The following is a 25,574-nucleotide window of genomic DNA, read 5'->3' on the forward strand; positions in this document are numbered from 1 at the left end:
GTTGGGCATGTGTATGTACTAGCAATGGGAATTAAAATACTATTTTCACTGATGATGAGACCTTTAGAAGAGAAAAGACGATATAACAATTTTTCAATAGATTTGGAGAAGATTGGGCTCCAAAACTGTCCTGGATCACAGCATGAGCTCTTGGCAGGAACAGTTCCTGTTGGTGTTTTTATTTTCAGCTCTTTGAAGGGCTACTTTGTCACCCCTCCAAAATGGGGGACCAGGTATGTGAAATTGACAAGTAGAACATTGCCAGCAGATGCCCTGACAGAATAGCCTCTGACAGGCAGAGTTTTGTGAACATAAAATGTCATTCCTTTCTTGCTTCCTATTATGGGAACTTCATCAAGAGAAAAATGAAAAACATTACTTTCAATTTCTATGAATGCCATATGTAGCTTACACCTCAGATTTAAAACATGTAGGAATTGTGTTTTAATGAAACAGGAGCAATACACCTAACTCAATAAAGCTCTGTCATATTAAATATTTCATCTGCATGATAGTTTACGTGTAAGTTTCAGAGGGATCAGATTTAGAATATACTACAGTAGTGGTTTTTATATTATACTAGAGGCTCAGTGCACAAAATTCATGCACGGGAGGGGGGGTACCCTCAGCCCAGCCTGCACCCTCTCCAATCCAGGACCCATCGGGGGATGTCCAACTGCCACAGGGATCGGGCCTAAACCAGCAGTCGGACATCGCTCTCACAATCCTGGACCGCTGGCTCCTAATCGCTCACCTGCCTGCCTGCCTGGTCACCCCTAACTGCCCCCCCTGCTGACCTGAACACCCCTCACTGCCTCTATGTGCCAGCCTGATCACCCCAAACTGCCCCCCCACCAGCCTGGTCACCCCTTACTGCCCTCCTGCTGGCCTGGTCGCCCCCAACTGTCCCCCCTGCCAGCCTAATCGCCCCCATTGCCCCACATGTCGGCCTGGTTGCCCCCAACTGCCCCCCCTGCTGGCCTGGTCACCTCTAATTGTCCCCCATGCCGGCCTGGTCACGCCCAACTGTCCCCCCTGCCAACCTGGTTGCCCTTCACGGCCCCCCCGCTGACCTGGTTGCCCCACGTAGCCTGCTGTTCAGTTGTTTGGTCATCTCTCATTAACCCCCCCTGCTGGCCTGGTCGCCCCATGCAGCCTGCTTGTTCAGTCATTTGGTCGTCCCTCATTAACCCCCCTGCTGGCCTGGTCATAGGCAGCCATACTGTGAGGGCGTGGTGGTCAATTTGCATATTACCTCTTTACTGTATAGGATGTTTGCAAGTTTCACATGTGCACACTAGGTACATTGAGTCCTCCTGTGTGACTGTGGAGTGCATTTATAACTATTTTATACAAGTGTATAAGGGCGGATGTATTTTCAAAGTGTAGTGGAAAATAATGAAATGGAAATTTAGGCAATATTTACATTATTCCCATTAAATAACAGCACTCAAGTTCCATGCACTAATTTTCCCATTAAGTCAATAAACCATTAATAAGAGCCTACTATATTCCATGTACAACCGAGGAGATGTTTGTGAAGGTCTCCCTAGTATCCTCTCACAGGGAGTACTGCACCTTGACATTACTTTGTTGATCTGTCATTGTTGTATTTTTGTTTGTACAGAATACTATCTGCCTCACAATTATGACACTGTTCTTTTCCAAGCGTTTGAGCCCCTGAAATTAGGGTGCTCTTGGACCAGAATGTGGCATCAGCTGTTTCCAGATTCCTTCTCATTGTATCTTTTGTAAAGGGGTGGGGATGGCATGGGGTGATAGGGGGAAATTTTCTCTGCACTTGAAAACTCATGTAATCCTCACCTTTTGGGGATTTGGCAGTGAAAACCAAACCAAACCAAACCAAACCGCTACTTGTAGCCAGTCAGCAAGAGCCTTGACAGCCTGGATTCTAAGGAATCTTGACTGCAAATCACATGCACCCAGGCCAATACACAAAACCGCATTCAGAAAGCAGGTCCCTCACCAAGACGCAATGAGACCTGCCAGGCTTCCTGGAATTGTCAGGCAGGCCCCAACTTGGGGACAGAAGGATATTTGCCCAGATTGCTGGGCAGCCAGGCCCACAGTGACAGGGTTGGGAACCCAGGATCCCTGTGGCTTCCCAGAAGGGAGCTTAGTGACTTGGGGTAAGCAGTGTGTTCCCCTTCAGCCATATTTATCATTTGTCATTTTTAGGAATTACTATCAGATCGCAAGTTTAATAATTCATGGAGTCTTCCCTTTGTAGGCAGTTCTGGTTGTGGTGACTAAAGTCCCTGCTGGGAAGAGTAGTCCTGGCAAAACAGTGTCCTGAGAGGCAAAGGCAGCCAGCACATTGCTAAGGACGGCAGAGCCAAAGGGTGGGGGCTAGGGAAGGGCCAAGAAGAGCCAGAACACAGGAACAGGCAATGGATTTGGTGAGGAAGGAGTGGGGTGGGGTATTAGAGGGAGTGAAGAGAGCGTTAAGTGGTGACAGGGCTGTGAGAAAGTAAAAACAAGGATGGAAGACTTCTTTCCATAAGTTAAAAAGCCTGAACAATTTTTAAATACCCCAAAACAGGACATGCTTTAAAATACCATCTTTGAAGAAATCCACTCTAAACCAAAACAAACTGGTAGGGTGATTTAGTACTATCAGCTACGTATGCTGATTAAAACATCTGAGGATTTGTTGAGCTTTCCTAGGCTGCGTTTGCATAGGGCATTAAGCTTGCACTTGTATATGAGCAAAGACATTTACTCTCACAACTTGGAAACAAGAAATCAGCAACTCCACAATGTAAACAGTCTTACTTAGGTGTCAGATGAAATGTCCTGTAATATGATGCAATTAAAATGAATCTACATCCCCACCTAAGTTTTGTGCCCTTGAACTTACTCCCTGGGATAAATGTGCTTGAACACTACTATCATCGCTTCCTATATTTTACTTCTCCTTTGAAATTGTCTTCAGAAAGTGCCACTTTCTAAAATAATTCCCAAGGTAGAAAATCCTGATACCGTGAGAAACATTTGATTTCAGAAATAGCCAAGTAAAATCATCAAGGACCTTTTCTAGAAATTCCCTTGAGGAGGGCTGGTTTTGGTAAAAACATGAAACAAAGTAAAAAGGAGGCTCCGTACACAGTTCACAGACTGTCCCTGGAGTCACCACTGCTGAGATGAGGAAAGGCTGGGGTTACCAGGCAGTGACATCCTGCTAACATTGAACGTGCCCAGAGCAAAGTACACTTGAGCAACTGAAAAAACAAAGCACTTGGAAGGAATTCCTTTCTCTGGTGAGAACATCTCATTTCAAAGAACCAGGAGAGCTATGATTTTGGAGACAATAAGGGAGACTATCCCAAATGCTTTCTCTTTGCACGACTGTCCCAAAAGTACAAAAGAGGTGGAGAGTGTGGGTGAGAGAGATCTTGCAAACCACACTGTCCCTGTCAGTGGAGCTGGACAAAGGTGGCAGTGGATCCATTTCCCAGGAAACAGAGTGCTGTAGGCTTTTGTATCCTGGGTGGTTTGCCTTCTTGCTGGCCTCCCTTTAATAAAAGTATGATTAGGAAAATTATGAACGAGTATTCTGAAAGTATTTTGTATGGTCACTAATAGGGTCTGCCAGGGGAAAGAACATTTAGAAGAAAAAATAAAATTTTATCTCTGAGAATATATAAGGAGGGGTTTCTTGATGGCGGCTCTTTCTAAAAAAACAAACAAAACACATGAGCTTTGGCAAAACTACACTGCATAAAACTTTTATTTCAGCAAGATGCTCATTTAGTATGACTTCAATAGCTCAAATATTTGCTAAGAACAGGAAATGTTATAGTAGAATGCATACATGGCTCTCCCTGCCATGAGAACGTTTTCAATTATTAAAGTCAGATTAAATATACTTATGCTGGAAAGAGAAAGGGGAGGGAGAAGATTTTAAAGCAGAACAATGACAAAGTATTTCCAGTAGGTAGGCACCTGAACACTCTCTCAAAAGCATATAAACTTCCGCTTTCCTCAAGATATGCCAAGAAAAGTATACAAAGTGATATGACTTCTCCTCCGAATGCTGCATGATGTCCACTAAACATATCTCTGCGATTTTGTGTTTTCCAAGTAAACAGCTTGTATCATAATTAAGCAAACTGGAGAGATGTTACACTAGTCTTTCGGTATAACCCCCATCATTCAACGATCAATAAGTAGGTGTTTATTGGGGATTTGCTCATCCTTTGCACTCTGTGGGTCTCTGTGTCTACCAGGCCTTGACCTTCGCAACTGCCTGATGTGAGAGTTCACCATCCATAATGTTCCAAACTCAACGAACACACCAGCCTCTGGCAGAAGTGAGCACACAGCATATTTATAATTATGATATAGCATCAATGAGAACTTATTTTATTTTATTTTATTGATTTTTTACAGGGAGGAAGGGAGAGGGATAGAGAGTTAGAAACATCAATGAGAGAGAAATATCGATCAGCTGCCTCCTGCACACCTCCTACTGGGGATGTGCCCACAGCCAAGGTACATGCCCTTGATCAGAATCAAACCTGGGACCTTTCAGTCCACAGGCTGACGCTCTATCCGCTGAGCAAAACCAGTTAGGGCCCAATGAGAACTTTTAAGACACAGAAGTCAGTGCAACATTAAATAGGCCGGATAAAAAGGAAATGGCAATTTTGCTTCTTGAAAGTTTATTGCTCTCCTAGAGTCTCTGCTATTGTTCAGTTTTCTTTAACAGAACTATCACACAATTCTTAACTTCCTGCAGCAAGCAGGTGTTTCCCTAGGATTATGCCTGTGCACACACTTCTTCAGTTCTGCTGGGGAACATGAAAGTGGCTTTAAAATCTTTAGGTTCCTGTGAGACTTTCTTACATCTTGCATATTTGGTTTCCTTGAAGGGCGAAATGCTTGATGAGACTACTTGATGTTTGGACACGAGGAGAAACCAACATGTTTAGAGTGACTGCTGTATGCCAGACGTTTACAATCAGAATTTCATGTAATCCGTAGGAAATGGTATGTGAGTGGAAGCAGACAAAGCCTGAAGGAGAGCCAACTCTCTCAACGTCTCACCACCCACAGCCTTTTGCAATATGATTATAAAGAGTAAGACTGGAGTTGGAGGAACCTGATGTGCATTTGGTGAACCCTGAGCCAGTTACTTGGGATACGGAGATTAATTTTGTAAGTTTCCGCTCTTACAGCAAGGCAATCTGAGGGGAAGAAACAGGCTTACATGCAACTTGCTGTAGGGTATTATTATATGTGATATGACAGAATGAAGCTTTCAATATATCCACCAGGCCATGTTGTGCCTCTGCCTAACATTCTCTACCTGCTCCTCATTTCAATCTGAGTAAAAACACAAGCTCCACACAATGATCTACTCTGGATCTCCCATCCCCTCACCATTCCTGCACCCATTGTAACAACCTTGACCTCCTTGCTGTCCTGTCAGTAAGCCAGGCCACCCGATCCAGGAGCCATGCATTTGCTGTCCCCAGCTTCCTCCCTCTTCTCTTTCATGTCTTCGCCCAAAGGTCACCTTCTCCACAAGGCCTCCTATGCCACACCCAACCAGCACTTTGAGTCCCACTCATCCTATACTGCATTCATTTCCTCCTTATACGAAAGGCTGCAAACCTTATAGGAATCACTGTCATCTAAAAAACTATGCAATTGACTTATTTATTGTGCTGATCTTCTGAGTCCCTACCACTGATTCTAGAATCGTTCTTGGAGGTCAGGGTCCTATTTTTTTTTTACTATTTCATACCAAGCAGATACATCAGCTCATGGCATACAGCAGGCACACAATAAACACCCTGAGTGCTTTAAAGAATAACCCAGAGACACGTAAATGTAATGGAAAGACTAGATCTATTTTCATGGAGGCACCTCAAAACAGCCACACAAAGGTCACGGTTGGCCTAGAGGAGGAAGGGAAGAATGGAGGAGTAACCTACAGACTGTTAGATGCTGGAGCAGGGTAGCTGAGAAGAATGCTGAGAGCAAGGAGAGGAGTAGCTATATATGAACTCCTGTTACTTCCCGAAAAGGCCTTGGGGTTCTTGGGAAGAATCTTATATTCTCTCTCCTCCAGCCAAGCCCCACAAGCTCATCCTAGAGCCTACGGAGAATGACTTTCAAGGATTTTAGTTAGGGAAATACAAGAGAGCGAATATTTTATGACAATTTTTGTGACCCAGTTTTATTCAAACTGATACAATGGGGCAATGCAGGCTGCACACATATTGCCAGGGCCTGGCATAGAGCCTGGTGTTGATAACCGAAACGATGATTATGTTGAATAAACTAGATTTTTAAAAATTGAAATTAGGATCATTGAACATTTGTGATATTGCTTTGAAATTACATTCCAATTTGATTTATGAATGAGAGAAAATCACTGAGATTGAAAAATCACTTGCTTTAGAATTACACCTTCTCTTCAAGACCAAGCAATGAAATGTTTTTCTGTTGATTATTGACCTTATTAAATTGGTCTGATATCTACTGCCATAATTTGAAATTTACTAGCCCTTTTTGGGACTTTATGACTACAGGATATTCTGAAAATTAATCTAGCCTTGAAGTAATGAGCTTTAGCACCCGTCAGAATATTGAAAAGAATGAGACACAGGACTCTGCAAAAACCACTGGAATAAAGGGATTCCCAAGACAATCCTATGAAGGAGATCTTACTGGAATTTTCAAGGTATAAAGCTAACTGCTGAGTGAAAATATTGGCTTACATGTTCAGCATTTCTCTGGCAATTTGGAAGTCACAGGTCCTATAACTCAATAAAACACACCTCTCATACTGCAGCACACTAAAGCTGAAAATAAATCTTGGTACCGATATCCATCCACCACTTAGCTGAAATAAACAGAGCTCAGATAGTCACCAACAGCCTCACTCCTATGAACTGGGTGAATTAGATTTCAGTATTTAGATTAGATCCTACACACTTGCCAGGTAAATGAGTAATGCCAATAACCTTTGCCTCCAACTAATCACCTTGAACATTCACATTTATAGATGCCTTCAAACTGTAACCCTGATGACTTCAAATAGAGAGCTCTGGTATCTTTACAACTTAGATATACTTTCTGATTAAACTTTAAAGCAGACTTTTAATGTGAGGCCCAATCTTGTCAGTTTAGCGTTTCTACTGTTTTACTCCATGGCAGTTAGTGGAAGATAGAATAGACTCCCATAAGGAGGGACTCCTTCAGCATGGAAACAGATACCACGCCACATTGCTTGTCTGCATTTATACACCTCTTAATAGGTTCAAACTCTAGATTCATTTGATTGAAGTGATATATATATATATTTTAAAGCCTAGACTTTGGGTGGTAGGCACATGGTGCACTATACAGATCTTGTGACTTAGAAACCCACACCTAAAACCTGTATATTCATTTTGACCAATGTCACCCCAATCAATTTAATTAATCAATCAATAAATTAATTAATTAAAAAAACCTATGAAACACTTTCTTCTAGAATGATCAGATTTCAACTCAGTCAAGATTCTGTTCCTATTCTCACTGTTGCTGCCTTAAAAGGGGACATGACAGATTGTCTAAATGTGATGATCTTGAGTTTCCAAGTCTCTAAAATGTAAATAGTAATACAGCCCTTTTGGGGAAATTAAATATGAGGATGTGTGTAAAACAGATTATTTCTAGGTGCTCAATAAATGCTAACTATTAATTTTATAAGAAAGCTTTGATTATTGCATAGCTTTGTGTGAACAGGTTTACAGGATGCTCACAGTTTAGTTATAACAAAGGTGATAAGTTGGAGGTAAAGGTCATTGGCATTACTCATTTATCTGGCAAGTGAGTAAGTTGAAGTTAACTTATTTTGCCTTTTATATTGATATTTCCATTTTTATGATGCTCATTTATATGGAAATACAGATTTTTTTTTTCAAGTTGACTCAATGTTTTCAACTCAAATTACAGGGGTCTCAGATATTTATGAGAAAAGTAGAATTTTATGGTTTTTCTAGGTACATGTCTAGGAACTGGTAAAAGCTAAGTCCATAGCTGTCATAGGTTAATTTGAGTATAAAAATGTGCCTTATTTCTGAATGTGGCTTCTTCCACTAAGAAGTATGGCTGGATATCAGGGTTAAAAATGGCTGTATCTCACTTGTTTATTTCAAAAAATTAAATAACAATTTTTTATTCTCCGATAAAAGCATAAAATTATTCTTTGGGGTTACTCATATAAAGAAAAAGGGACAGGCCTATCTTCTCAGTAAATCTTTTATTTGCCACTCCCTTTTATCCACAAATTCTATAGCTCAGCATTACCACGTAAAAGTTACAAAGCAATGATGGACAAGGGTTTTGCTTGAAGAACACAATCATTTTTTAAATATATTGCTGGGCAATAAGTTAATAATAGAAATGCACTGAGACTTTTCAGGTTTTGTTTCATGTATATCCATGTCTCCTTAAGTAGGCCTCTCGTAGGGACTGTACTAAGCCATTCTAAGTCGCCCTGCCTCCTCTCTGTCAGCAGACCTTTGTTGGGGGCCATGTGGATGGCAAGAAGCTGCTGATTAAGATGAAAATGATCCTGCCCTCAAGTAACTTTCAGTTTAGTTGGAAAGACACATGGATGAAATAATGACAATAAACTGGTGACAAAGATATGTTTGGTTGTTATAGGAGCCAGTGGTGGGTCAGATAGCATATGTACCAGCCAATAAATGCAGAAAGGGTGAAATCGATCTAGCCAGCTGAAGGGATTGCTTTTGGAGCTGTGGGTTCTTCATTCCAAGATCAAGGGATTAAAAGGGACTTATGCTGCTGAAAATAAGTTCAAAATAGCTTAAAACAAGATACAATACATCTAGGTTGATAGAATATATCTTGAACTCTAAAGTTATTAAAAAAAAAATACCTACCTACCTATATACCTATCCATCCATCTATCCATCCATCCACCCATCCATCTATGGATCTAGCACAACATTTACACTTTTTGTGAAAAAAATTCAGATTAGTAGCTACTTCTAATGTCTACTAACCTGGAGCTGGTTTGAATGGCAGCTAATGAATCTGTGCACTGAAACTATAAGAACAAGTATACACCTTAAAGGAACAACTAAGGGTACATTTCAAAAAAACTTGACAAAGTGTAACTATTCCTGAATGATCACAATTATCTTCAGAATAGTTCTACATACTTGATTATGCACTGGCATTATGTTTCTTTATATGAGTCACCCCAAAGAATAATTTCATGCTTTTTTAGAAGAATAAAAATTATTTCAGGTGCACACACAAAAGTAGAATGCATGCCATATTTATATCTCATATAGACACAGAAATAGGAAGGACACACATTCACATACCCATACAGATAAATATATACAGTGTAAATATAGCATGAGCAACTCACAGATATTCCTAAAGAACACATGTTTACAACTCAGTGTTATTCCATAATGGTATTTTATTATTCATTTCCTTCACTCACAGCACCAAAGGCATCTTTAGGAAGTTGTGGGGCATGTCGCAGAAAGGCAGGAGGGGTCACGGTGGCTTTCTCACAGCTCTGCTCCAGGACTGTCCCCTTGGACCCCACAGATCAACACAGCAGAGGGCCCCATTCTCACACATACCTGGCTGAAGCTCTGGCCAGCACCTCGGGCTTGTGTGCTGCGGGCGGGGAGCGATGGGGCTGTCTCACCCAGGGCCAGGGTCTGGTTGCTATGGTAGCTGGCTGGATACTGGAAGGACCCTTCAGGTTTGGAATTGAGCTGAAGTGCACTCTGGGAGAGCAGGCTGGGCCCTGCATTGAAAGTCATTTAGAGCAGTAAGTGACAGCCTCAGTGAAGCAGAAATGACATGTATTATTTATTGAGAGTAGCCTAGAATTATCACACACATGATTCCAGCCATCTATGCTTTGAATTCTGAGAACTAAAATGACCATATAATTTGACTCCAGCTCTTAAATGAGATTTTTTTTTTGAGGTTTAGACTTCTCAAATGAGTAGTTTTTTTTTTTTTTTCAAATGATCTCATCCTGACCTACATAGACATATTTCTTATGAGACACATTAGTTAATCAAGTAGTTATTTTTGGATCAGACAATATCAGAAACATTTAAGAGTCCACCTATTAATACATATTAATTGCATTAATATAATTATATCTCCTACTTAATTATCAGGCTGCTAAAACCCTCAAAACCTTCCAATCAGTAACAAATTTTATAGTATAAATAGTGACGTAATACCTCAACCCCTGAAGGGTTGACAGTGCTTAAAATATTAATAGCTCTTCCTACAATGTAGAATTCGCTCTTTCTCAGAGGATTTCTGATGGATAGTAATCTTTGCCATCACATCTGTGCACAGCAGGAGAACAAAGACAGGACATAGTGCTACAAATGGTGATGTTAACATGGCTGACAGTGCAAGTGATGGAGCAGTGGGAAGAAGTTCCTGGCTTCATCCTTAAATTATACTTTGCAAAAGAAACTGTTTTATTTCCTTGCATTTCATGTAGATGGGATCCTTGCAATAGTTTGTTCATGTTCTTTTTAAGCAAAATTTCTTTAATCAAATTTCATATTTACTTAGGGAATTAAAAAAGAAGTATAGAGGAGTGGAAGTGTACTTGTCAATTTCCATTGTGTATGTTTGAAAAGGGATTGGAGTAAGTAGAGTGAGTTGGGAGGAGGAGGATTTGGCAACACAAATTTTCTCATGTTATGTTAACCATAGAGCAAGTTACTTCTTTTTGGATGGAAGGAAATTACATACACACAGACTAAGACATAATTGCTATCTCATCCTTTATATCTCTCTCTCTCTGACTGTTTTAGACAATAGAATCTTTTCTAATAAGTGTGAGCAAATTTCAAGATCTTTATTTCTTTCTTTTAAAGAATAGAACGTAACTTTATATTTCAACCAAGACTGCAAATATGATGTGGCATAAGCCTTATTTTTATGAAATAATGTGTGCTCTTTAATTTTTACCATCTAAGACCCTCCCATCCCCTCTGATACCCCGATGGACATTCTGAACAATGTAAAAATATTTTTTCATCATTCGATATTAAATAATAAGCCAATTAACTAACATGGTAAAGACTTGGTATTTTAGCCGAAACCGGTTTGGCTCAGTGGATAGAGCGTCGGCCTGCGGACTGAAAGGTCCCGGGTTCGATTCCGGTCAAGGGCATGTACCTGGGTTGCGGGCACATCCCCAGTGGGAGATGTGCAGGTGGCAGCTGGTCGATGTTTCTCTCTCATCGATGTTTCTAACTCTCTATCTCTCTCCCTTCCTCGCTGTAAAAAATCAATAAAATATATTTAAAAAAAAAAAAAAAAAGACTTGGTATTTTGGAATCTGTACAGTTCCTGGAAAAAAAGTCAAGGAAGAAAATAAAAACATTTCCATCCAACCCAATGTCATCATGAAGAGCATAACAAAAGTACAATTGTAATCCATTTTCTTTTAATTTAGAAAATAGAGTCCCAAGAAAACAGCACATACCAGATGGCGAAGTTTGCAATAGCCTGCAAAAAAATCGTTTAATCCATACTGATGGTATTATAGGCCCAATCACCAGCTATATGATGTCTCTATGGGGAGTGCATATTCTGAGTGTTTCATTCTGGACGCCAGGAACATATTGCCCCCACTGCTGATGTGGAAACTGCCAGAAAGGGAGACAGAGGCAACAAGTGGTCTTTGAGGCCCAGGGGAGGGCAGGCTGAGGTATGGGGCAGCTCCTGGAAGGGAAGGGAGACCACAGATGGGAAGGGAAAGGGGGACCATTGATGGGGGCAGGGATGGGTGGGGACTGACTGCCAGAGGAGAACGTATAGTAAGCACTGGGAGGATGGTGACGAATTCTGGCCAAGGGTTTTCTCCTTGGTCCCTACCTTCCTGAAAGCCACAACCTAATGGGAGAGAATGAGCTATGGTGGAAGAGCCAAAGCCCTTTAAGGCTAGTGGTCACTGACAACAGGTACCTTCCCACTAGACTTTCTTGGGCTATTTCTCTGCCCAAGCCCTGCCACATCTCCTGCCCCAAGATAGAGCATCTCTAGGGCAGTGAAAACTGAAACAGATACAACAGTGCACAGACCTTTGGAAATGTCAATAAAATGGAATAAAATAAAATATTTACTCTCATATAAATAGTTTAACACAATCTATAAAGCAGAAGAGTTGCATGTCCTGGTTATTTGCCTTTCAAGAAAAACCATGTGACTTCACACTGATGAACTTTATTATAGATATAGTTAGCAAGCGAAACGATTTATAAATTCTGAATAGATTCATAAAACTAGCTCCAGAAACCTACAAATGCTTTCCTTGTAGGATCTTAAGGTGACAATTGAAAATCCTTTTCAAAAGGTATTTCAGTTAAAAATATGATTTATGTGCTCCTGAAATATACATCACGAAATAATCAGATTTGTTCATCTTTTATACAATCAGCCATGTATTTGATCAATATTCAATGAAAACAAACCAAAATTCTCCATCTCATTACTTTGTTCACACATCTCTAGCATAAAACGTCAATGTACTCTGACAAAGGTAATTGAAGTAATGAGCAATATGTCATAATATTACAACAGTGACATATCACCTGTCAAGGACGAAACAGTCAGGACAACAGGCAAAAATTTTAGAACGATTTTACCATCGCTCACTAGGTTTCAAATCAACAGCATTATTCATTCCAATTTAGAAAGAACAGCTACATGAGAATATGGAAAAAGCTAATATGATAGAACAAGTCATAATTACTTTATTATACAAGTAAAATTTACATATAACTAACACTTGATTAGCTTTACCAACATTACTGTTCATCGAAGTAGAAAATGCCAATTTTCCATAGATTTCAAAAGCATTTATTGCTTTTAGCTGTAAATCATGATTTTTTTCGCTCTAAAACTTAAGGGTTTCCATCAAGTCTTGCTTTTGGGCCAGTGGTAAAATTAGGCTGCAGCCTTGAGGACGCACTGTATCTGCAAGGTGATGGAGGCAATGCAAGAACACTTAGGGTGGGAGGAGAGAAAGAGACCTAGACTTGAAACTCCAACCAGGGAAATGGAATCTTGTCTTCATTGCACTTAACTGCTCCAGAAGAAACTTCAACTATGAGGAACAGGGGGTCACAATGTCCTCTGAGATCAGAGAAAGCAGAGGGCACACTCCGGTATGTACACTTCCAGGACATTGACTTGGTCACAGTGATGTCTTGGACCATTCTGCACCTTGCTCCTCATGGGACAAAGCTGAACTCAATATCTACTCAAGATAACTCAGCCCAGGGGCCAGGAAGAGGAAGTGAAACCATTTTTTAATAAACTGATAAAACTCCAGAAAGCATGTATCCTTGATCTGATCAAGACACACTAGTCCCAACTGGACAGAGGGGAGAAATTCTAAGGGTGCTAAAGAGATGAGGGTCATGGAATCTTCCAATGATCCTAGAAAGACACCTGGGGCAAAGCTGGAGTGAAACACTAATATCTCATTATGCTTTCAAATATATGAAGTGACTACAGACCACATAGCAACCTGTGAAAAGACTGCCCTTGTATCTTTCCCTTATTGTCAGAGGTGTGGCGAAGTCAGCCAGCGTCCCACACTTGGTAAAATGAAGATGAGGCTTGGATCCTCATCTTCTATCTCCAAGTCCAGAAGTTGTTTTCATTTAACATCAAAGCACTATTTAGGTCATATACACACATCAGCATTTTAAGGTTGAAAAATCCATCCCTACATAGAAGTCAGTTTGTTTGCAGGAGAAATCTTCACCCCTCAGATTGTGGGGCTCCCCCGAGGAACCTCTCCTTAGAGAACCTGGGTGCTGACTAGGAGCTTGGAGTTCATCATCAGTGGGGAGAGACTAACCTCGGCCCATGAAAAGATCGCCATGTTAATTTTCTGTGAAGTTGAGACTCACGTGCAGGTTGTAATAACACATACACTACCATGTACAGACAATCTCTTCTCATTTTCTTTTTAAATATATTTTTATTGTTGATAGTATTACAGATATCTCCAGTTTTGCCCCCCTGCCCCCCTTCCCAGTCCCTACCCACCCCCAAGCTCTTCACTACCCTACTGCCCATGTCTGTGGCCTAGGTATATATGGATATAAGTTCTTTGGTTTAGCTCTTCTCATCCCCCCCCACCCCAACCCCACATCAAAGTATGTCAGTCTGTTCCATGCAGCTGTAAAAAAGAGGGACCTCTTACCCTTTGGGACAGCATGGATGGACCTAGAAAATATTATGCTAAGTGAAATAAGCCAAACTGAGAAAGACAATTTCTTCCGAAAGGAACTAGATATTTTAGAGTTTTCATAATCATGTGTACTCATTTTGTTGAGACTTCATCTAGAATTACTAATTATTTCCTCTTTAGCCAAACACCAGTCCCAGAATACAGGAAACCTTAACTAGACTAGATTCTTTGCAATAATACAGAAAATGCTAGAGGTCTTCAGTATGGCATTCCCAAGGCATTATTTAGAATTCAGCAGTCCTGGGCTCTAGTCCACCTTCCGTTGGTGAAAGTACGGATAATGACGATGATGATGAAGATGCTGCTGCTAGTAATACCTGCTAACCTCCACCGAGCACTTCCTAAGTTCCATGGACTGCCCTGGGCACTTGACTTCTATTAACTTATTGAATCTTAACAAGACTCCAGTGAGGAAAGTACCCTCATCCCTAGTTGTGGTGACAGACCTGGAGGTCCCACTCACTGAGACCACAGAGCTGGTGGTGGGGCTTGGTGCTCACAAGGCAGTCTGGCTTCAGAGTGTCTGTTCTTAACCACACTGCAGCTTTCTGTCTCTACAAATTTAATCTCTGCAAATTTGAGCACCTAATGCGATAATGGATGTGCAAATGCTTAGAAAAATATAAGTTGCTCTATAAACATTAGTTATTAGTATTATTATCTAATTATCTAATTGCATAGCCACATGGTCTGAGAATAATAAATCCTTGATTGGAATTTGTCCTAAAAACCTTATGACAGTACTGTCCCATATATCACTTCGTGCTTTCTTTCAACACCCTGTGAGCTTTCATTTTACAAATGAGACTTTCAAGACATTGATCATTAAAATGGCCTGCTTGATATTAAAAACAAAATCTAGTGTCAGGGCAACGAGATAAGAAAAACAAAGTTCTCTCTCTGTTCTCTCAGCCTGAAATTCCATTCTCTGTCAACCTCAAACTCATTCTTAAAGTTCTGTTTAAATGTCACCTCCATGTAGCCTGCCCTGATGTCTGACCGTCCAGGGAATATTAATCCTATCCCTCTATGTTACCTTAACCCTCTGAACAGACTAGACTGGGGATTTTAATTGCTTAGCAGAGGGATTTTGCACAGTATTACATATCTGGAAGGAGGAGGATAGGATGAGAGCAGAGATTCTGAACATTTATGGTAAAGGCAGCAGGGCTCTGTGCTTAGATACCGGAGAGACCAGCACCAGGGCTTTGCTGTGCAGAGAAAGGAAACCTACAGTAATCTTAGCGGGGGTAGTGGCTTCATTGGGAAGGGAGATAAAGTTGCTTATTTAAGAGACATTTTAAAGGAAAAGCTCATGAAGACATGGTGATCAAGTGGAGACAGGAAATGAAGAAGAGCCAAAAGTTACTGGACAGTCTTCAGCCGACCACTGGAAGGATAATATTACTGCCAACACTCCGATGAGTCCCAGGAGTTTCCCGCACTGTAGAGTGAGTCCTTCCAGAAAATTGAGCAGACAGAACTGCCCTGTGACAATCAGCCACGCACCTTCTGTTTCCACAAGTTTTAAGGTGATTTATCGAGAGTTGCTAATTCTGGTCTGCTTCAGTTGAACATCTGTCCCGGAATACAACATATATTCACTCCATGGGTATGGAAAAAGCAGAAACTCCCACCATTGGCATTCCCAAGGGAAAGATTGGCAGGAGATTGTGTGTGTTGACAACTCAGTGTTTTGGGGAAGGATGGACTTGGTTTTGAAATTACTTGGAGGAGATGGTGGGAATTTACTAGTATGTAGTTAGAAAGCTACCCTGGGCTTGATTTTAATACTGGCTCTAACATAATCCGACAAATTTAATCTTTTTAGGACTTAAATAATTTCCAAGTTCAACGTTTGATTACGTGTAAATGAAATTTTAGGACAGAGATAAAACTATCAAAATGATCAGTATGGAAGCTGAAGCCACATGAATAAAACAAGCTCTCTAAAGAGGAGTTATCAATTGAATTCCAAGGGATCATTTTACTATTAAAAGAAAAGTGTTGTTAACAAGAATGCGTTAAACAGGTAGGAGATCCAGGCAATGTCTGAAATAGGTGCTCATGAGTGCTTTGTGAGCCTGCTAAATCAGGACAGTCAGAGGAATAAAAACCCTACAAATTGAGGTGGACGCTTTGAGCACTGGACACTTAACAGTGGCGGCTTCATTAAGATTTACCTTTGTCAGGAAGTTTAGAAACATCCCATAATTACTCTTAGGTTAAACTGATTCTTTCAAAATGATATCAAATCTTTATGTAGCCCTTGAAAGATAATGCCAAGAAGATTCACAGCTATCTGTAACTGACAGAGAATTTGCGTTCATTCCCACTCTCTTGCTTGCTATTCAATCCTTGTGAAAGGTTAAGAATAATTTGGAGGTTAAGTGTTACTTTATTTTAAATGAGAGTAAATTGTTAGAGCAAGATCAAATAAAGAGAAAGGGGAAATCTCTTTATAGAAAGCATTAAGTGAGAATAAAAAGAAGAGGGGGTGGAAATTATATATATATACACACACAAAAGAACTGTTATAAATTACAAAATCAATAAGAAAAACTACCAATTCTTTGTACGATTATCAAATTGATTTTAATCAAGCTCAAAGCACTTTAGTCATACCTAACTACAAGTTAACTCTATAGAGTAGAAATATTGACTTTTTCTTAAATTGCCCTATTAATAAGTTTCATTTATAGCAGCAGTTTCTTCTTTATGGGCTTTGGATGAACTTGTCAATTTACAAACTTAACTTGGAATAAGAAGTCACTAGCTGTGATAAACTGGTTCCTTCCCCCAAGTCTTCATTAGTAACCCCAAAACCTCATAGTACAAGCTCTGCCAAGGAATCCCCTGAAAACAGTGGTTGAACCAGCTACCATTCCTAAAATTAACTGAGGGGGAAACTTGTTATGCCAGGAAACGTAGAGTGATGTGGTTGCTTAGGGCAGGTGTGTTTTTAAACTTCATTTCAAAGTCTATCCCCAGAAGATCGATTCCATGTGGTCAACTGCTTTCCATGTTTAATGCTTTATGTGAAAATTAAAGCTGTAATGGTCTCAGGAATAGAGAAGTACTCACTTAGCTTTTAAAACTGATTTAGATTCAACCAATGTTACTGGCTTAATTAATTTGCTCTTTCAAGTTTTACCATGTATAGAAAATTGAGCATTGATAAAGTGTCCACACTATGCAATAACTTACTTAGTTCTTTACTTCTGTGCACAATGGAGGGACATGAGCAAAAACTGAAGTTCAAATGTACAACTTTAAATAAAATTGTATAGTTCAAGAATGTATTTTGTGCACTGGATTTGACATGACATATATGACCTGTATAATCATAGAATGGTATTTTTATAGTTTGCTCCATTCTCTAAGTATTTCCTTATAAAAGTTTATATTCAGATTATTTACCATTAAAAAAATAAATATAGCACAAAGTCATAAAACATTATATATATTTCTTTATAAATTAATTGTCCAAGGTAATGGGTTCATATTTCTTGTTATTAATAATTATGAAAAGAATTGAAAATTAATACAAATAAATTTAGAAGAAAACTAAATTTAAAAGCTCCATCCTGACGACACTATATTTTATTTGTGGACTTACACCAGCATCAAAACCAGCTTTGGATCTGCTGGAAATCTCTTCCTTAGATACCCGCATGGCCTGCTTGTGCCATTTACTCAGGTCCTTGATCAAACACCTTCTCACAGTGGAAGACTTCCTGGCCCTTTGATCATTCTCTCAAAACAAGAGAGGCTCTCAAACTTTCCGGTCTCATGAACTTTCACTCTTGAGAGTCACTGAGGACCCCAGAGAGCTTTTATTTCTATGGGTGATAAAGAATGCTACTTAGTGTATAAAAACTGGAAAATATTTAAAACAAGAGGATACATCAAACACCCTCCATGAGCCCCTGAACAATGATGCTTTTATTCCCTGTGGTGCTCTCATCCTGTGAGACCCTCCTTCTCACCTAACTCTCTCTGTGTGGGGGTGAGTATGGATACGGCAAATAACATTGGAGGATTATTGTGAAAACTGGTGCCTTTTCAGAGCCCCCGAGAGGGTCTTGGGGACCCCCAGGATTTCCAAGTACCCAGTACCAGCTCTGACATTGCTTGCAGTGATTATCACCTGAAATTACAGTATTTAGATGGCTTGATTTCAGAATTTCCTGACTAGAGTATAAAAACCACAAGGCAGAGACTCTGTACCACTGTGAATAAGTGTTTAAAACACATATGTAAAAAAATGAGTGACTGTAACACATACCTGGGCCTATAGTGACAAAATAAAACCTCAGTATATTAAGATTTGCTAACATCAGTTGCTGTGGAAGTGACTTATTATTTGATCAGAGGCAGTTTCAGTGTTTTAACTTCTGAGGGATCCCACAACACATCTCCATAAGGTGTTACCAGGAGACCGCGCCTTCCGCTGTCTCTGGGGGAAAGTCTGCTTATTCTGATTTTCTAATGAGGGCTTTCAGCCTCTACTTTTTCTCATGGTCATACCAGTTGTGATACTGTCCTCGCTTTTGCCAGCTTGCACCTGGTGCTCATATTAAAGTTGTGGGCATCTATGGTGCCTTGACAATCTAATTATATTTTCATTAGAAATTTCCACCAGGTGCTAACTTTTCACTTGATCCCAGAAGACCCTGAGAGTGATGTTTTTCATGAGAACTCTACATTGTTCTCTCTTGCTTAAGGAGCATTTGGTAGTTTATGTCTTTGCCTATTTCTCGATTCCTAGGTTTGCTTCTGAGCTGGTGACCTCTTTGGAGAAGGTATAACATCCTTCTTAAAAACCTATGTGTTAGAAGAATGTCAAAGAAAAATAAATTGAACATTAGCTTAAAAAAATAGGTAGTGACAATATCTGGAAAGAAATATAATTATAGCTCCCTGGAGACAAAATGGCACCCTGTGTGACAACTGGGTTTTTCCTTGACTTTTGATCACACCTTCCTGTTCTGCCACTGCTGGCTTCCCGTGGGCTCTAGAACACGAAAGGTAGTGGCGGAAGTGGGTGTGAGAAAATCTGGTATCTAAAGACTTGGAACAATAACAATCTTCTGGAAAGGAGACTGTCTCATTGGTATTTCAAAACTTGGACCAAAAGGCATATGATGATGTGATTTCACGGGGAATGAACAATCTGAGGAAAAACTCAACTAACTTGAATAAACGCTTCCAGGAAATGACTCAGGGTCTCCAGAGTCCCAGTGACAGTCCTCAGCCATTGGTAAGTGAGGCAGCAGTAGGGCCTGAATCCAAGTCTCCTGGCTCCAAGGGGAGGATAGGCCACCTGTGCCCCCTCCCAGAGGCTCTCCACCCTGTCAGGTCTAACTAAGCACTTAGCTGCCACCACAATAGAAAGTCAAACAAGTCAGTAAGTCCTCTTTCCCTGAGTATGACATTAATAATGTGAGTCACATAATCAATATATTTCTCCTTTTGATTTGCTTAATTATTATAAAAACCCTACCCTCCTAAACCACTTCAGCAACATTTGGTGCCAGGCTTCCTTGGAAGTATGCAAATATTCACCTCATAAGGATGTCTCTTATCTTTATTATTATTGCATAAGAATATATGGAATTATATTTTAAAGCATTTTAATAACATGATCTCCCAACAAATCTCTCACTACACAGAATTAAGTATATGCACAGTAACTAAATGAAAATGATCGACTATAAATCAAGAGTACATGATATATTCATTTTGTCAAACTACATATGATTGTTTTATTTGGATTTCACCTGCTCAGGATGGTACCTTCTATGACTGATTCTTGATTTTTTTGAATATATTCTGATTTGAAAACTCAGAATAAGATAACATTCCATTCTTTGCCATAACACTCAGAATATATTAAGCTCCTAAAATTTCCTTGCTACTGGATGCTGGTATTTTTTAGGATATAGTGGAACTTTAATTTGCTACAGACAGAAATAATTACTATTTCAAAATATAATATTTAAAGCAAGTAACAATTTCTATAAGCATATTAAGTCCTTTTTTTCCCAAGTTGTCCATTCAATTTCTGATTTTGACTGACATATTTTTGTTACTTTTTGGCTGGTATAATCACCCCTTTCTCTGAGTTTATTTCTCCAAGGATGCATGGATTAAATAGGGTAGCTTGTCCATAGCAGTTTGGGTCAAGCTGTACATTATGTGAGATGCTAATGGCCCCGAGCTTCTGTCAGTAACACTTTTTTCCTCCAGAAAACCAACAGCAATTCTCCTAGTGACGCTGTGACATATATTTGCTGGAATTGAAATTACACAGCTGGCAGTCACAACATAGTGGCGGTGGCTAAGGTTGTATACATGATTTGCATGCTGTTTAGGATAGATGGCACTGTTTAAAAAAATGCCACGTGTTGAGAAACACTGCAACTGTATGATACTATAGTTAGTACAGTAGAGCAGTTATTGCTAGTCTGAGGGTCAAGAAGATGGGTTGACTAAAACTCAAATTTTATTTTAATCAGACCTTGGAAAGAAATATAAAAAAAGCTTTTAAACACAACAAATTAAGTGCTATGCACTTAGGAGTTGAGATTGGTTGCCACTTAGAACTGTTCCAAGCTGCTTTTAGACTGTATTTAGTGTTGTCTTTTTTGAGTTAGGACTGAGAGGCTGGCTCTCAAGGGCAGTGTGCCAGGTCCAATTGCGCATTAGCTACTTCATATCTGTTCTAGCTAATGAGTCCATTGATTGAATAATCACAAAATCAAGGGTCTCGCAGAATCCGATGGGCTCATAATAACTAGATGAAATGTGCCATAGAGCCACCACATGTCTATGTGTTGAATTTATATATCAAGAATATAAACATGGTATCTTCTTCTAGCCTTTAGCAGAAGGTTCTGCTGCCTATTCTCTTTGCTCCCCATATTCACTCTCTGCCCTTTACCCCATATGGACTGTATCACGAGAGTCCCTTCTGTTTGTTTTCTGATAGGATTTGGCTACTGGGAGGCACAAGAAGGGCAGGAGAAGGCGAGAGGAGAGAGAGGTCCTATTTATTCCTCTGCTCCTGCCATGCCTCGACTCTGCTGGTACTATTCCCTACCCTTTCCTTCAGGACTGAGGGTGGTAAGGGCTTCTGTCTGTTGCTGTTCCCTGTGAACCTCAGCAGCCATCGTTTATTCCCTTAATCTTTGTAAATAGCACCTCAAATTCCCTTCAGTTCAACTCTTTTGAGAAGAATCTATTTCCATTCTGAACACTGATACAAACAAAAACTGGGATTTTATTTGATAAGTACTTAACATTAGCAACAGTTAACACCCGAAATATTAGTTATCCACGCAATACTTTAAAATTAATTTCCTAAACTTTAACCAATTAATTCTTCTCAAACTGACTCTGAAAATGTTAAGAACAACAATATTTCACATTTCACTGTGGTTCAGATCCTTTGGCATAAAACTTTTAGGTGGCACTTCCACCACCTGTTTCTTTCTTTGGCTGTTATTGTGTTTGCCTTATTTCTTTTCTATCTTCAAACAAGGAAGTGTAGGCTTATAAAAAGGACAATCAATTAAAATCCTAGGAGTTTTCTGACAGCTAACTCAGTACAGAATAACTAATCTTTCTGAAAAACAAAAATTCAGCAGTGACCAAATTTGTTTCAGTAGATCCAAAAGCCTGGTTCTTAATTTTAATATAATTATATTTTTGCTTATTTTTAATTATTTAATTTTACTGAATTATTATTAAAAAATGTGACCTTTCTATGCTTTTTAAAATTGATTTCAGAGAGGAAGGGGAAAGGAGAGATAGAAACATCAGCGATGAAAGAGAATCATTGATCGGCTGCCTCATGTATGCCCCCTACTGGGGATTGAGCCTGCAATCCTAGCAGGTGCCCTTGAAGGGAATAAAACCTGAGACTTTTCAGTCTGCAGGCCAACGTTCTATCCACCAACCAAACCTGCTAGGGCTATACTTTTTAATGTATAGGATTGTCTTTACCAAGTGGTAGCAGGTCAATATTTATAATTATTCCTTGGACATATATAACAAATGTATATTACTATTCAGCAAATATAAGTTAATTTATTATTTGTTTCGAATTTCTTTGGCTTTTCCCTCTAGTATTCAGTCTAATTTATAAACAGGTATTGACATATTCATAATATTTTTCATCAACTTTATTATTTTTAATATTTTTTGTTTACTACAAACTTGAATTTTTATTCTTTTCAAAGAAGAATCCACTGTGCTTACATGTAGAGCTAGATTGGTAGAGTTGATTCATCTCACTTTAATTTTACTTTCTTATTTTTATATACTTTCCATGTATTAAAACTTATCCCCTCTTCTAACCTCATAATCAAATATGTTTATTATCGTGTCAAAAAGTGAGATATCCAATATAACCCCCCACCCAAGATACATTATTTTATCTTTGCTTTCCTCCTCTCTAATAAAGGGGGAGTTGAGTACATCAAATATTAATAAAATATATTTTAAGTACAACTGCCCCTACAAAGGAAATATATTTATTGACTCAGAGAGAAGAGGTAACAATCCTATATTTTATCCCTGACTGGTTTGGCTTAGTGGATAGAGTGTCAGCCTGTGGACTGAAGGGTCCCGGTTTGATTCCGGTCAGGGGCATGTACCTTGGTTGTGGGCGCATCCCCGGTGGGGGGTGTGCAGGAGGCAGCTAATCGATGTCTCTCTCTCTCTCATTGGTGTTTCTAACTCTCTATCCCTCTCCCTTCCTCTCTGTAAAAAAATCAATAGAATATATTAAAAAACAACAACACAATCTTATACTTTAAAATACAAAATAGATAGAACAAGGATATTACAAATCATGCATCTTACTTTAGAAGCTTTATTGAGGGGATGGATTTAAATAAATCTGGGTATTCATAATGATACTGCCATAAGAGTAGTGGTATTAGAAAGATTACAGAGAAAATAAACTAATATGTAAGTTAAATGGTTCAAGATCACTATACTATTTATTCTTATATTTTCTTTTTCTATGGCAAACCTTGATGAATATTCAAGGAAATTTTATTTTTATAAATTAAGAATAAAATGCTCCACTGATTTTTAATGTAGAAATTATCAAGATAATGTAAGTTTTAATGATTTAATTTTTAGCTTTTTATGGGATTTTATTGAAATAAGATAATTTTATGATTTATTAATGTGAGGCTCATTTTAATTCAGAACTTTTATCTCAAGCACTCTGGTTGAAAAATATGTAATTAAGTGAAGGTAAAGAAATCTTTAAACACTCTATTGAGATTAATACAGCAATATAAGATTGCTAAATATAGAAATGTAAAAAAGTGTATTACCCTTAAATAGTAGTGCATATATTACATCCATTCTTCCTATTTTGTTATATAATTACTGTACAGTTTAAAATCTCTACCAACAATAACCAATAGAAGTAAAACATTGTCAATTAATTTTAAAGCAGACACTGAGTTAATTAAACACATATATGATATGTTCATACAATGTGCTGGTCTAGACTAGAGGCTAAAATGGTTATCAGCGAATTGGTTATTGATTTATTGAACATCAGTAATTGGTGAAAATAATCATTATATCAGTAATTGGTGAAAAATTTAGATGCCAATTACTGATTTAAGAGCATTTGCAATCTCATGTGGGTTGGGGAGGGGTAATGTGGGAAGGAAGTAGATGAGAGTAAAGCGAAATACATAAAATAAGTATAAACATCTAGAAGTCCTATTCGATATATCCATAATATTAATTATATTAGAAAACAATGGCATGATACTCTTTTAATTGTCTTCGAGTATAACTGTCACTTGACTTACTTTCACTTGTGGAATAATCCTGTGGGTCAAGTATTCCTGATTCCTGCAGCGATCTAATACAGGAGTCCACCAGCTCCAGACCTGTTGTGAGTTCATCTTCAATATCTTTTTGACCATCTGAAATTGCATTATTTTAAAGTCATAAACATGAGATGATATTAAAACTTAAGGCAATCACTTAAAAATCAAAAGTTCCCCAGATGAACATATGACCTCTATGAAGTTCTCACTTGGTATCATAGTGTAATCCTCAATCAATAAGTGTTAAAAGCTAAATAACCCCCCACCCTCAATTCCATGTGTCCATGAAGAACAGAAAGTGACTAGAGAACTGTGAGAACTTAGATCCCATGAAATTGTGAGCTATCACAACAACTTCATTTAATTTTAGTGTTATGGTGTTTGTCATGTTCACTTTCATAAGTCTCTTTCTAAAGTTCACAAGGAAATTAATCAATAGAGATACATGTAGTAAGTGTTCATCAAGAAGGCATACTTGGCCCGGCCAACCTGGCTCAGTGGTTGAGCATCTACCTATGAACTAGGAGGTCATGGTTCAATTCTCAGTCGAGCCATATGCCCGGGTTGTAGTCTCAATCCCTGGTGTGGGGCATGCAGGAGGCAGCCAATCAATGATCCTCTCTAATCATTGATTTTTTTTCTCTCCCTCTTCCTTCCTCTCTGAAATCAATAAATCAATAAAAACATTTTTTTTTTTAAAAAGAAGGCTTACTTTACCTTGTGACTGCCAGTGAAACTGCTCTTCTGCTGAACTGTAAGAAAGAGAACACAGAGGTTTAATGCATGGATTAGAAACAAAAGGACCCTACACCACAAGATTCAAAGGCATTAGGGTCATAATGGTGGCTGCCTGGCACTTCCTTTAATTTCTTACTGAGAAAAGAGACCTCATTTTGATACAATCTTAACTTTAATCCATTTGATGTATACCTCTTTTAATTCACAGGTATTAGCAGATTATAAATGGATATTGTCCAGTAATTTTCAGAAGAACAGCTCAATTTTCACAAAGCCAGACCTATTACACTTGTTCCTTATAATAGTTTTTATATACATGCAGTTCTATCCAATTTTAGTGCTTTTAAAATACAAGTCTGAAAAGTTTCATGTAGACTCTGTAAGGTAGTTTAAAAAAGAAATAATATTCCCCTTTTTCATTATAAGGACCATAAAATGAACCTATACCTTCTTGTAGACATATCAGGTGAACTGTTCCTTTAAGTTGATTATTATAGCTTACATTAAGTAATTTGAAAATTATAACACTTTACCACCAATTGAATATGCAGTTCCCAAATTCTCACTGTATACATTTATTTTATAAAATGACCCCAGTATGCATGATATGTTCATATTCATGATATGCCAAAGATATTGTGCAGAATGCA

General features: G+C 38.8%; 1 protein-coding gene across 7 annotated transcripts in view; it reads right to left on the reverse strand.

The window, feature by feature from the left end:
- CTNND2 (catenin delta 2) overlaps positions 1-25,574 on the reverse strand; it is a 760,996-nt gene that overhangs the window by 320,519 nt on the left and 414,903 nt on the right. For all 7 annotated transcript variants that reach the window (XM_070411906.1, XM_070411899.1, XM_070411900.1 and 4 more), the window contains 3 exons: positions 24,904-24,938; positions 24,166-24,282; positions 9,648-9,817 (listed from right to left, as the gene is read on the reverse strand). In XM_070411906.1, the coding sequence (XP_070268007.1) occupies positions 9,648-9,817; positions 24,166-24,282; positions 24,904-24,938 (322 nt within the window). The remainder of the gene's footprint in view (positions 1-9,647; positions 9,818-24,165; positions 24,283-24,903; positions 24,939-25,574) is intronic.

This window comes from Myotis yumanensis, unplaced genomic scaffold (genome assembly GCF_028538775.1).
Source record: "Myotis yumanensis isolate MYYU_CA2020_CCGP unplaced genomic scaffold, mMyoYum1.0.hap1 SCAF_4, whole genome shotgun sequence".
Lineage (NCBI taxonomy): Eukaryota > Metazoa > Chordata > Mammalia > Chiroptera > Vespertilionidae > Myotis > Myotis yumanensis.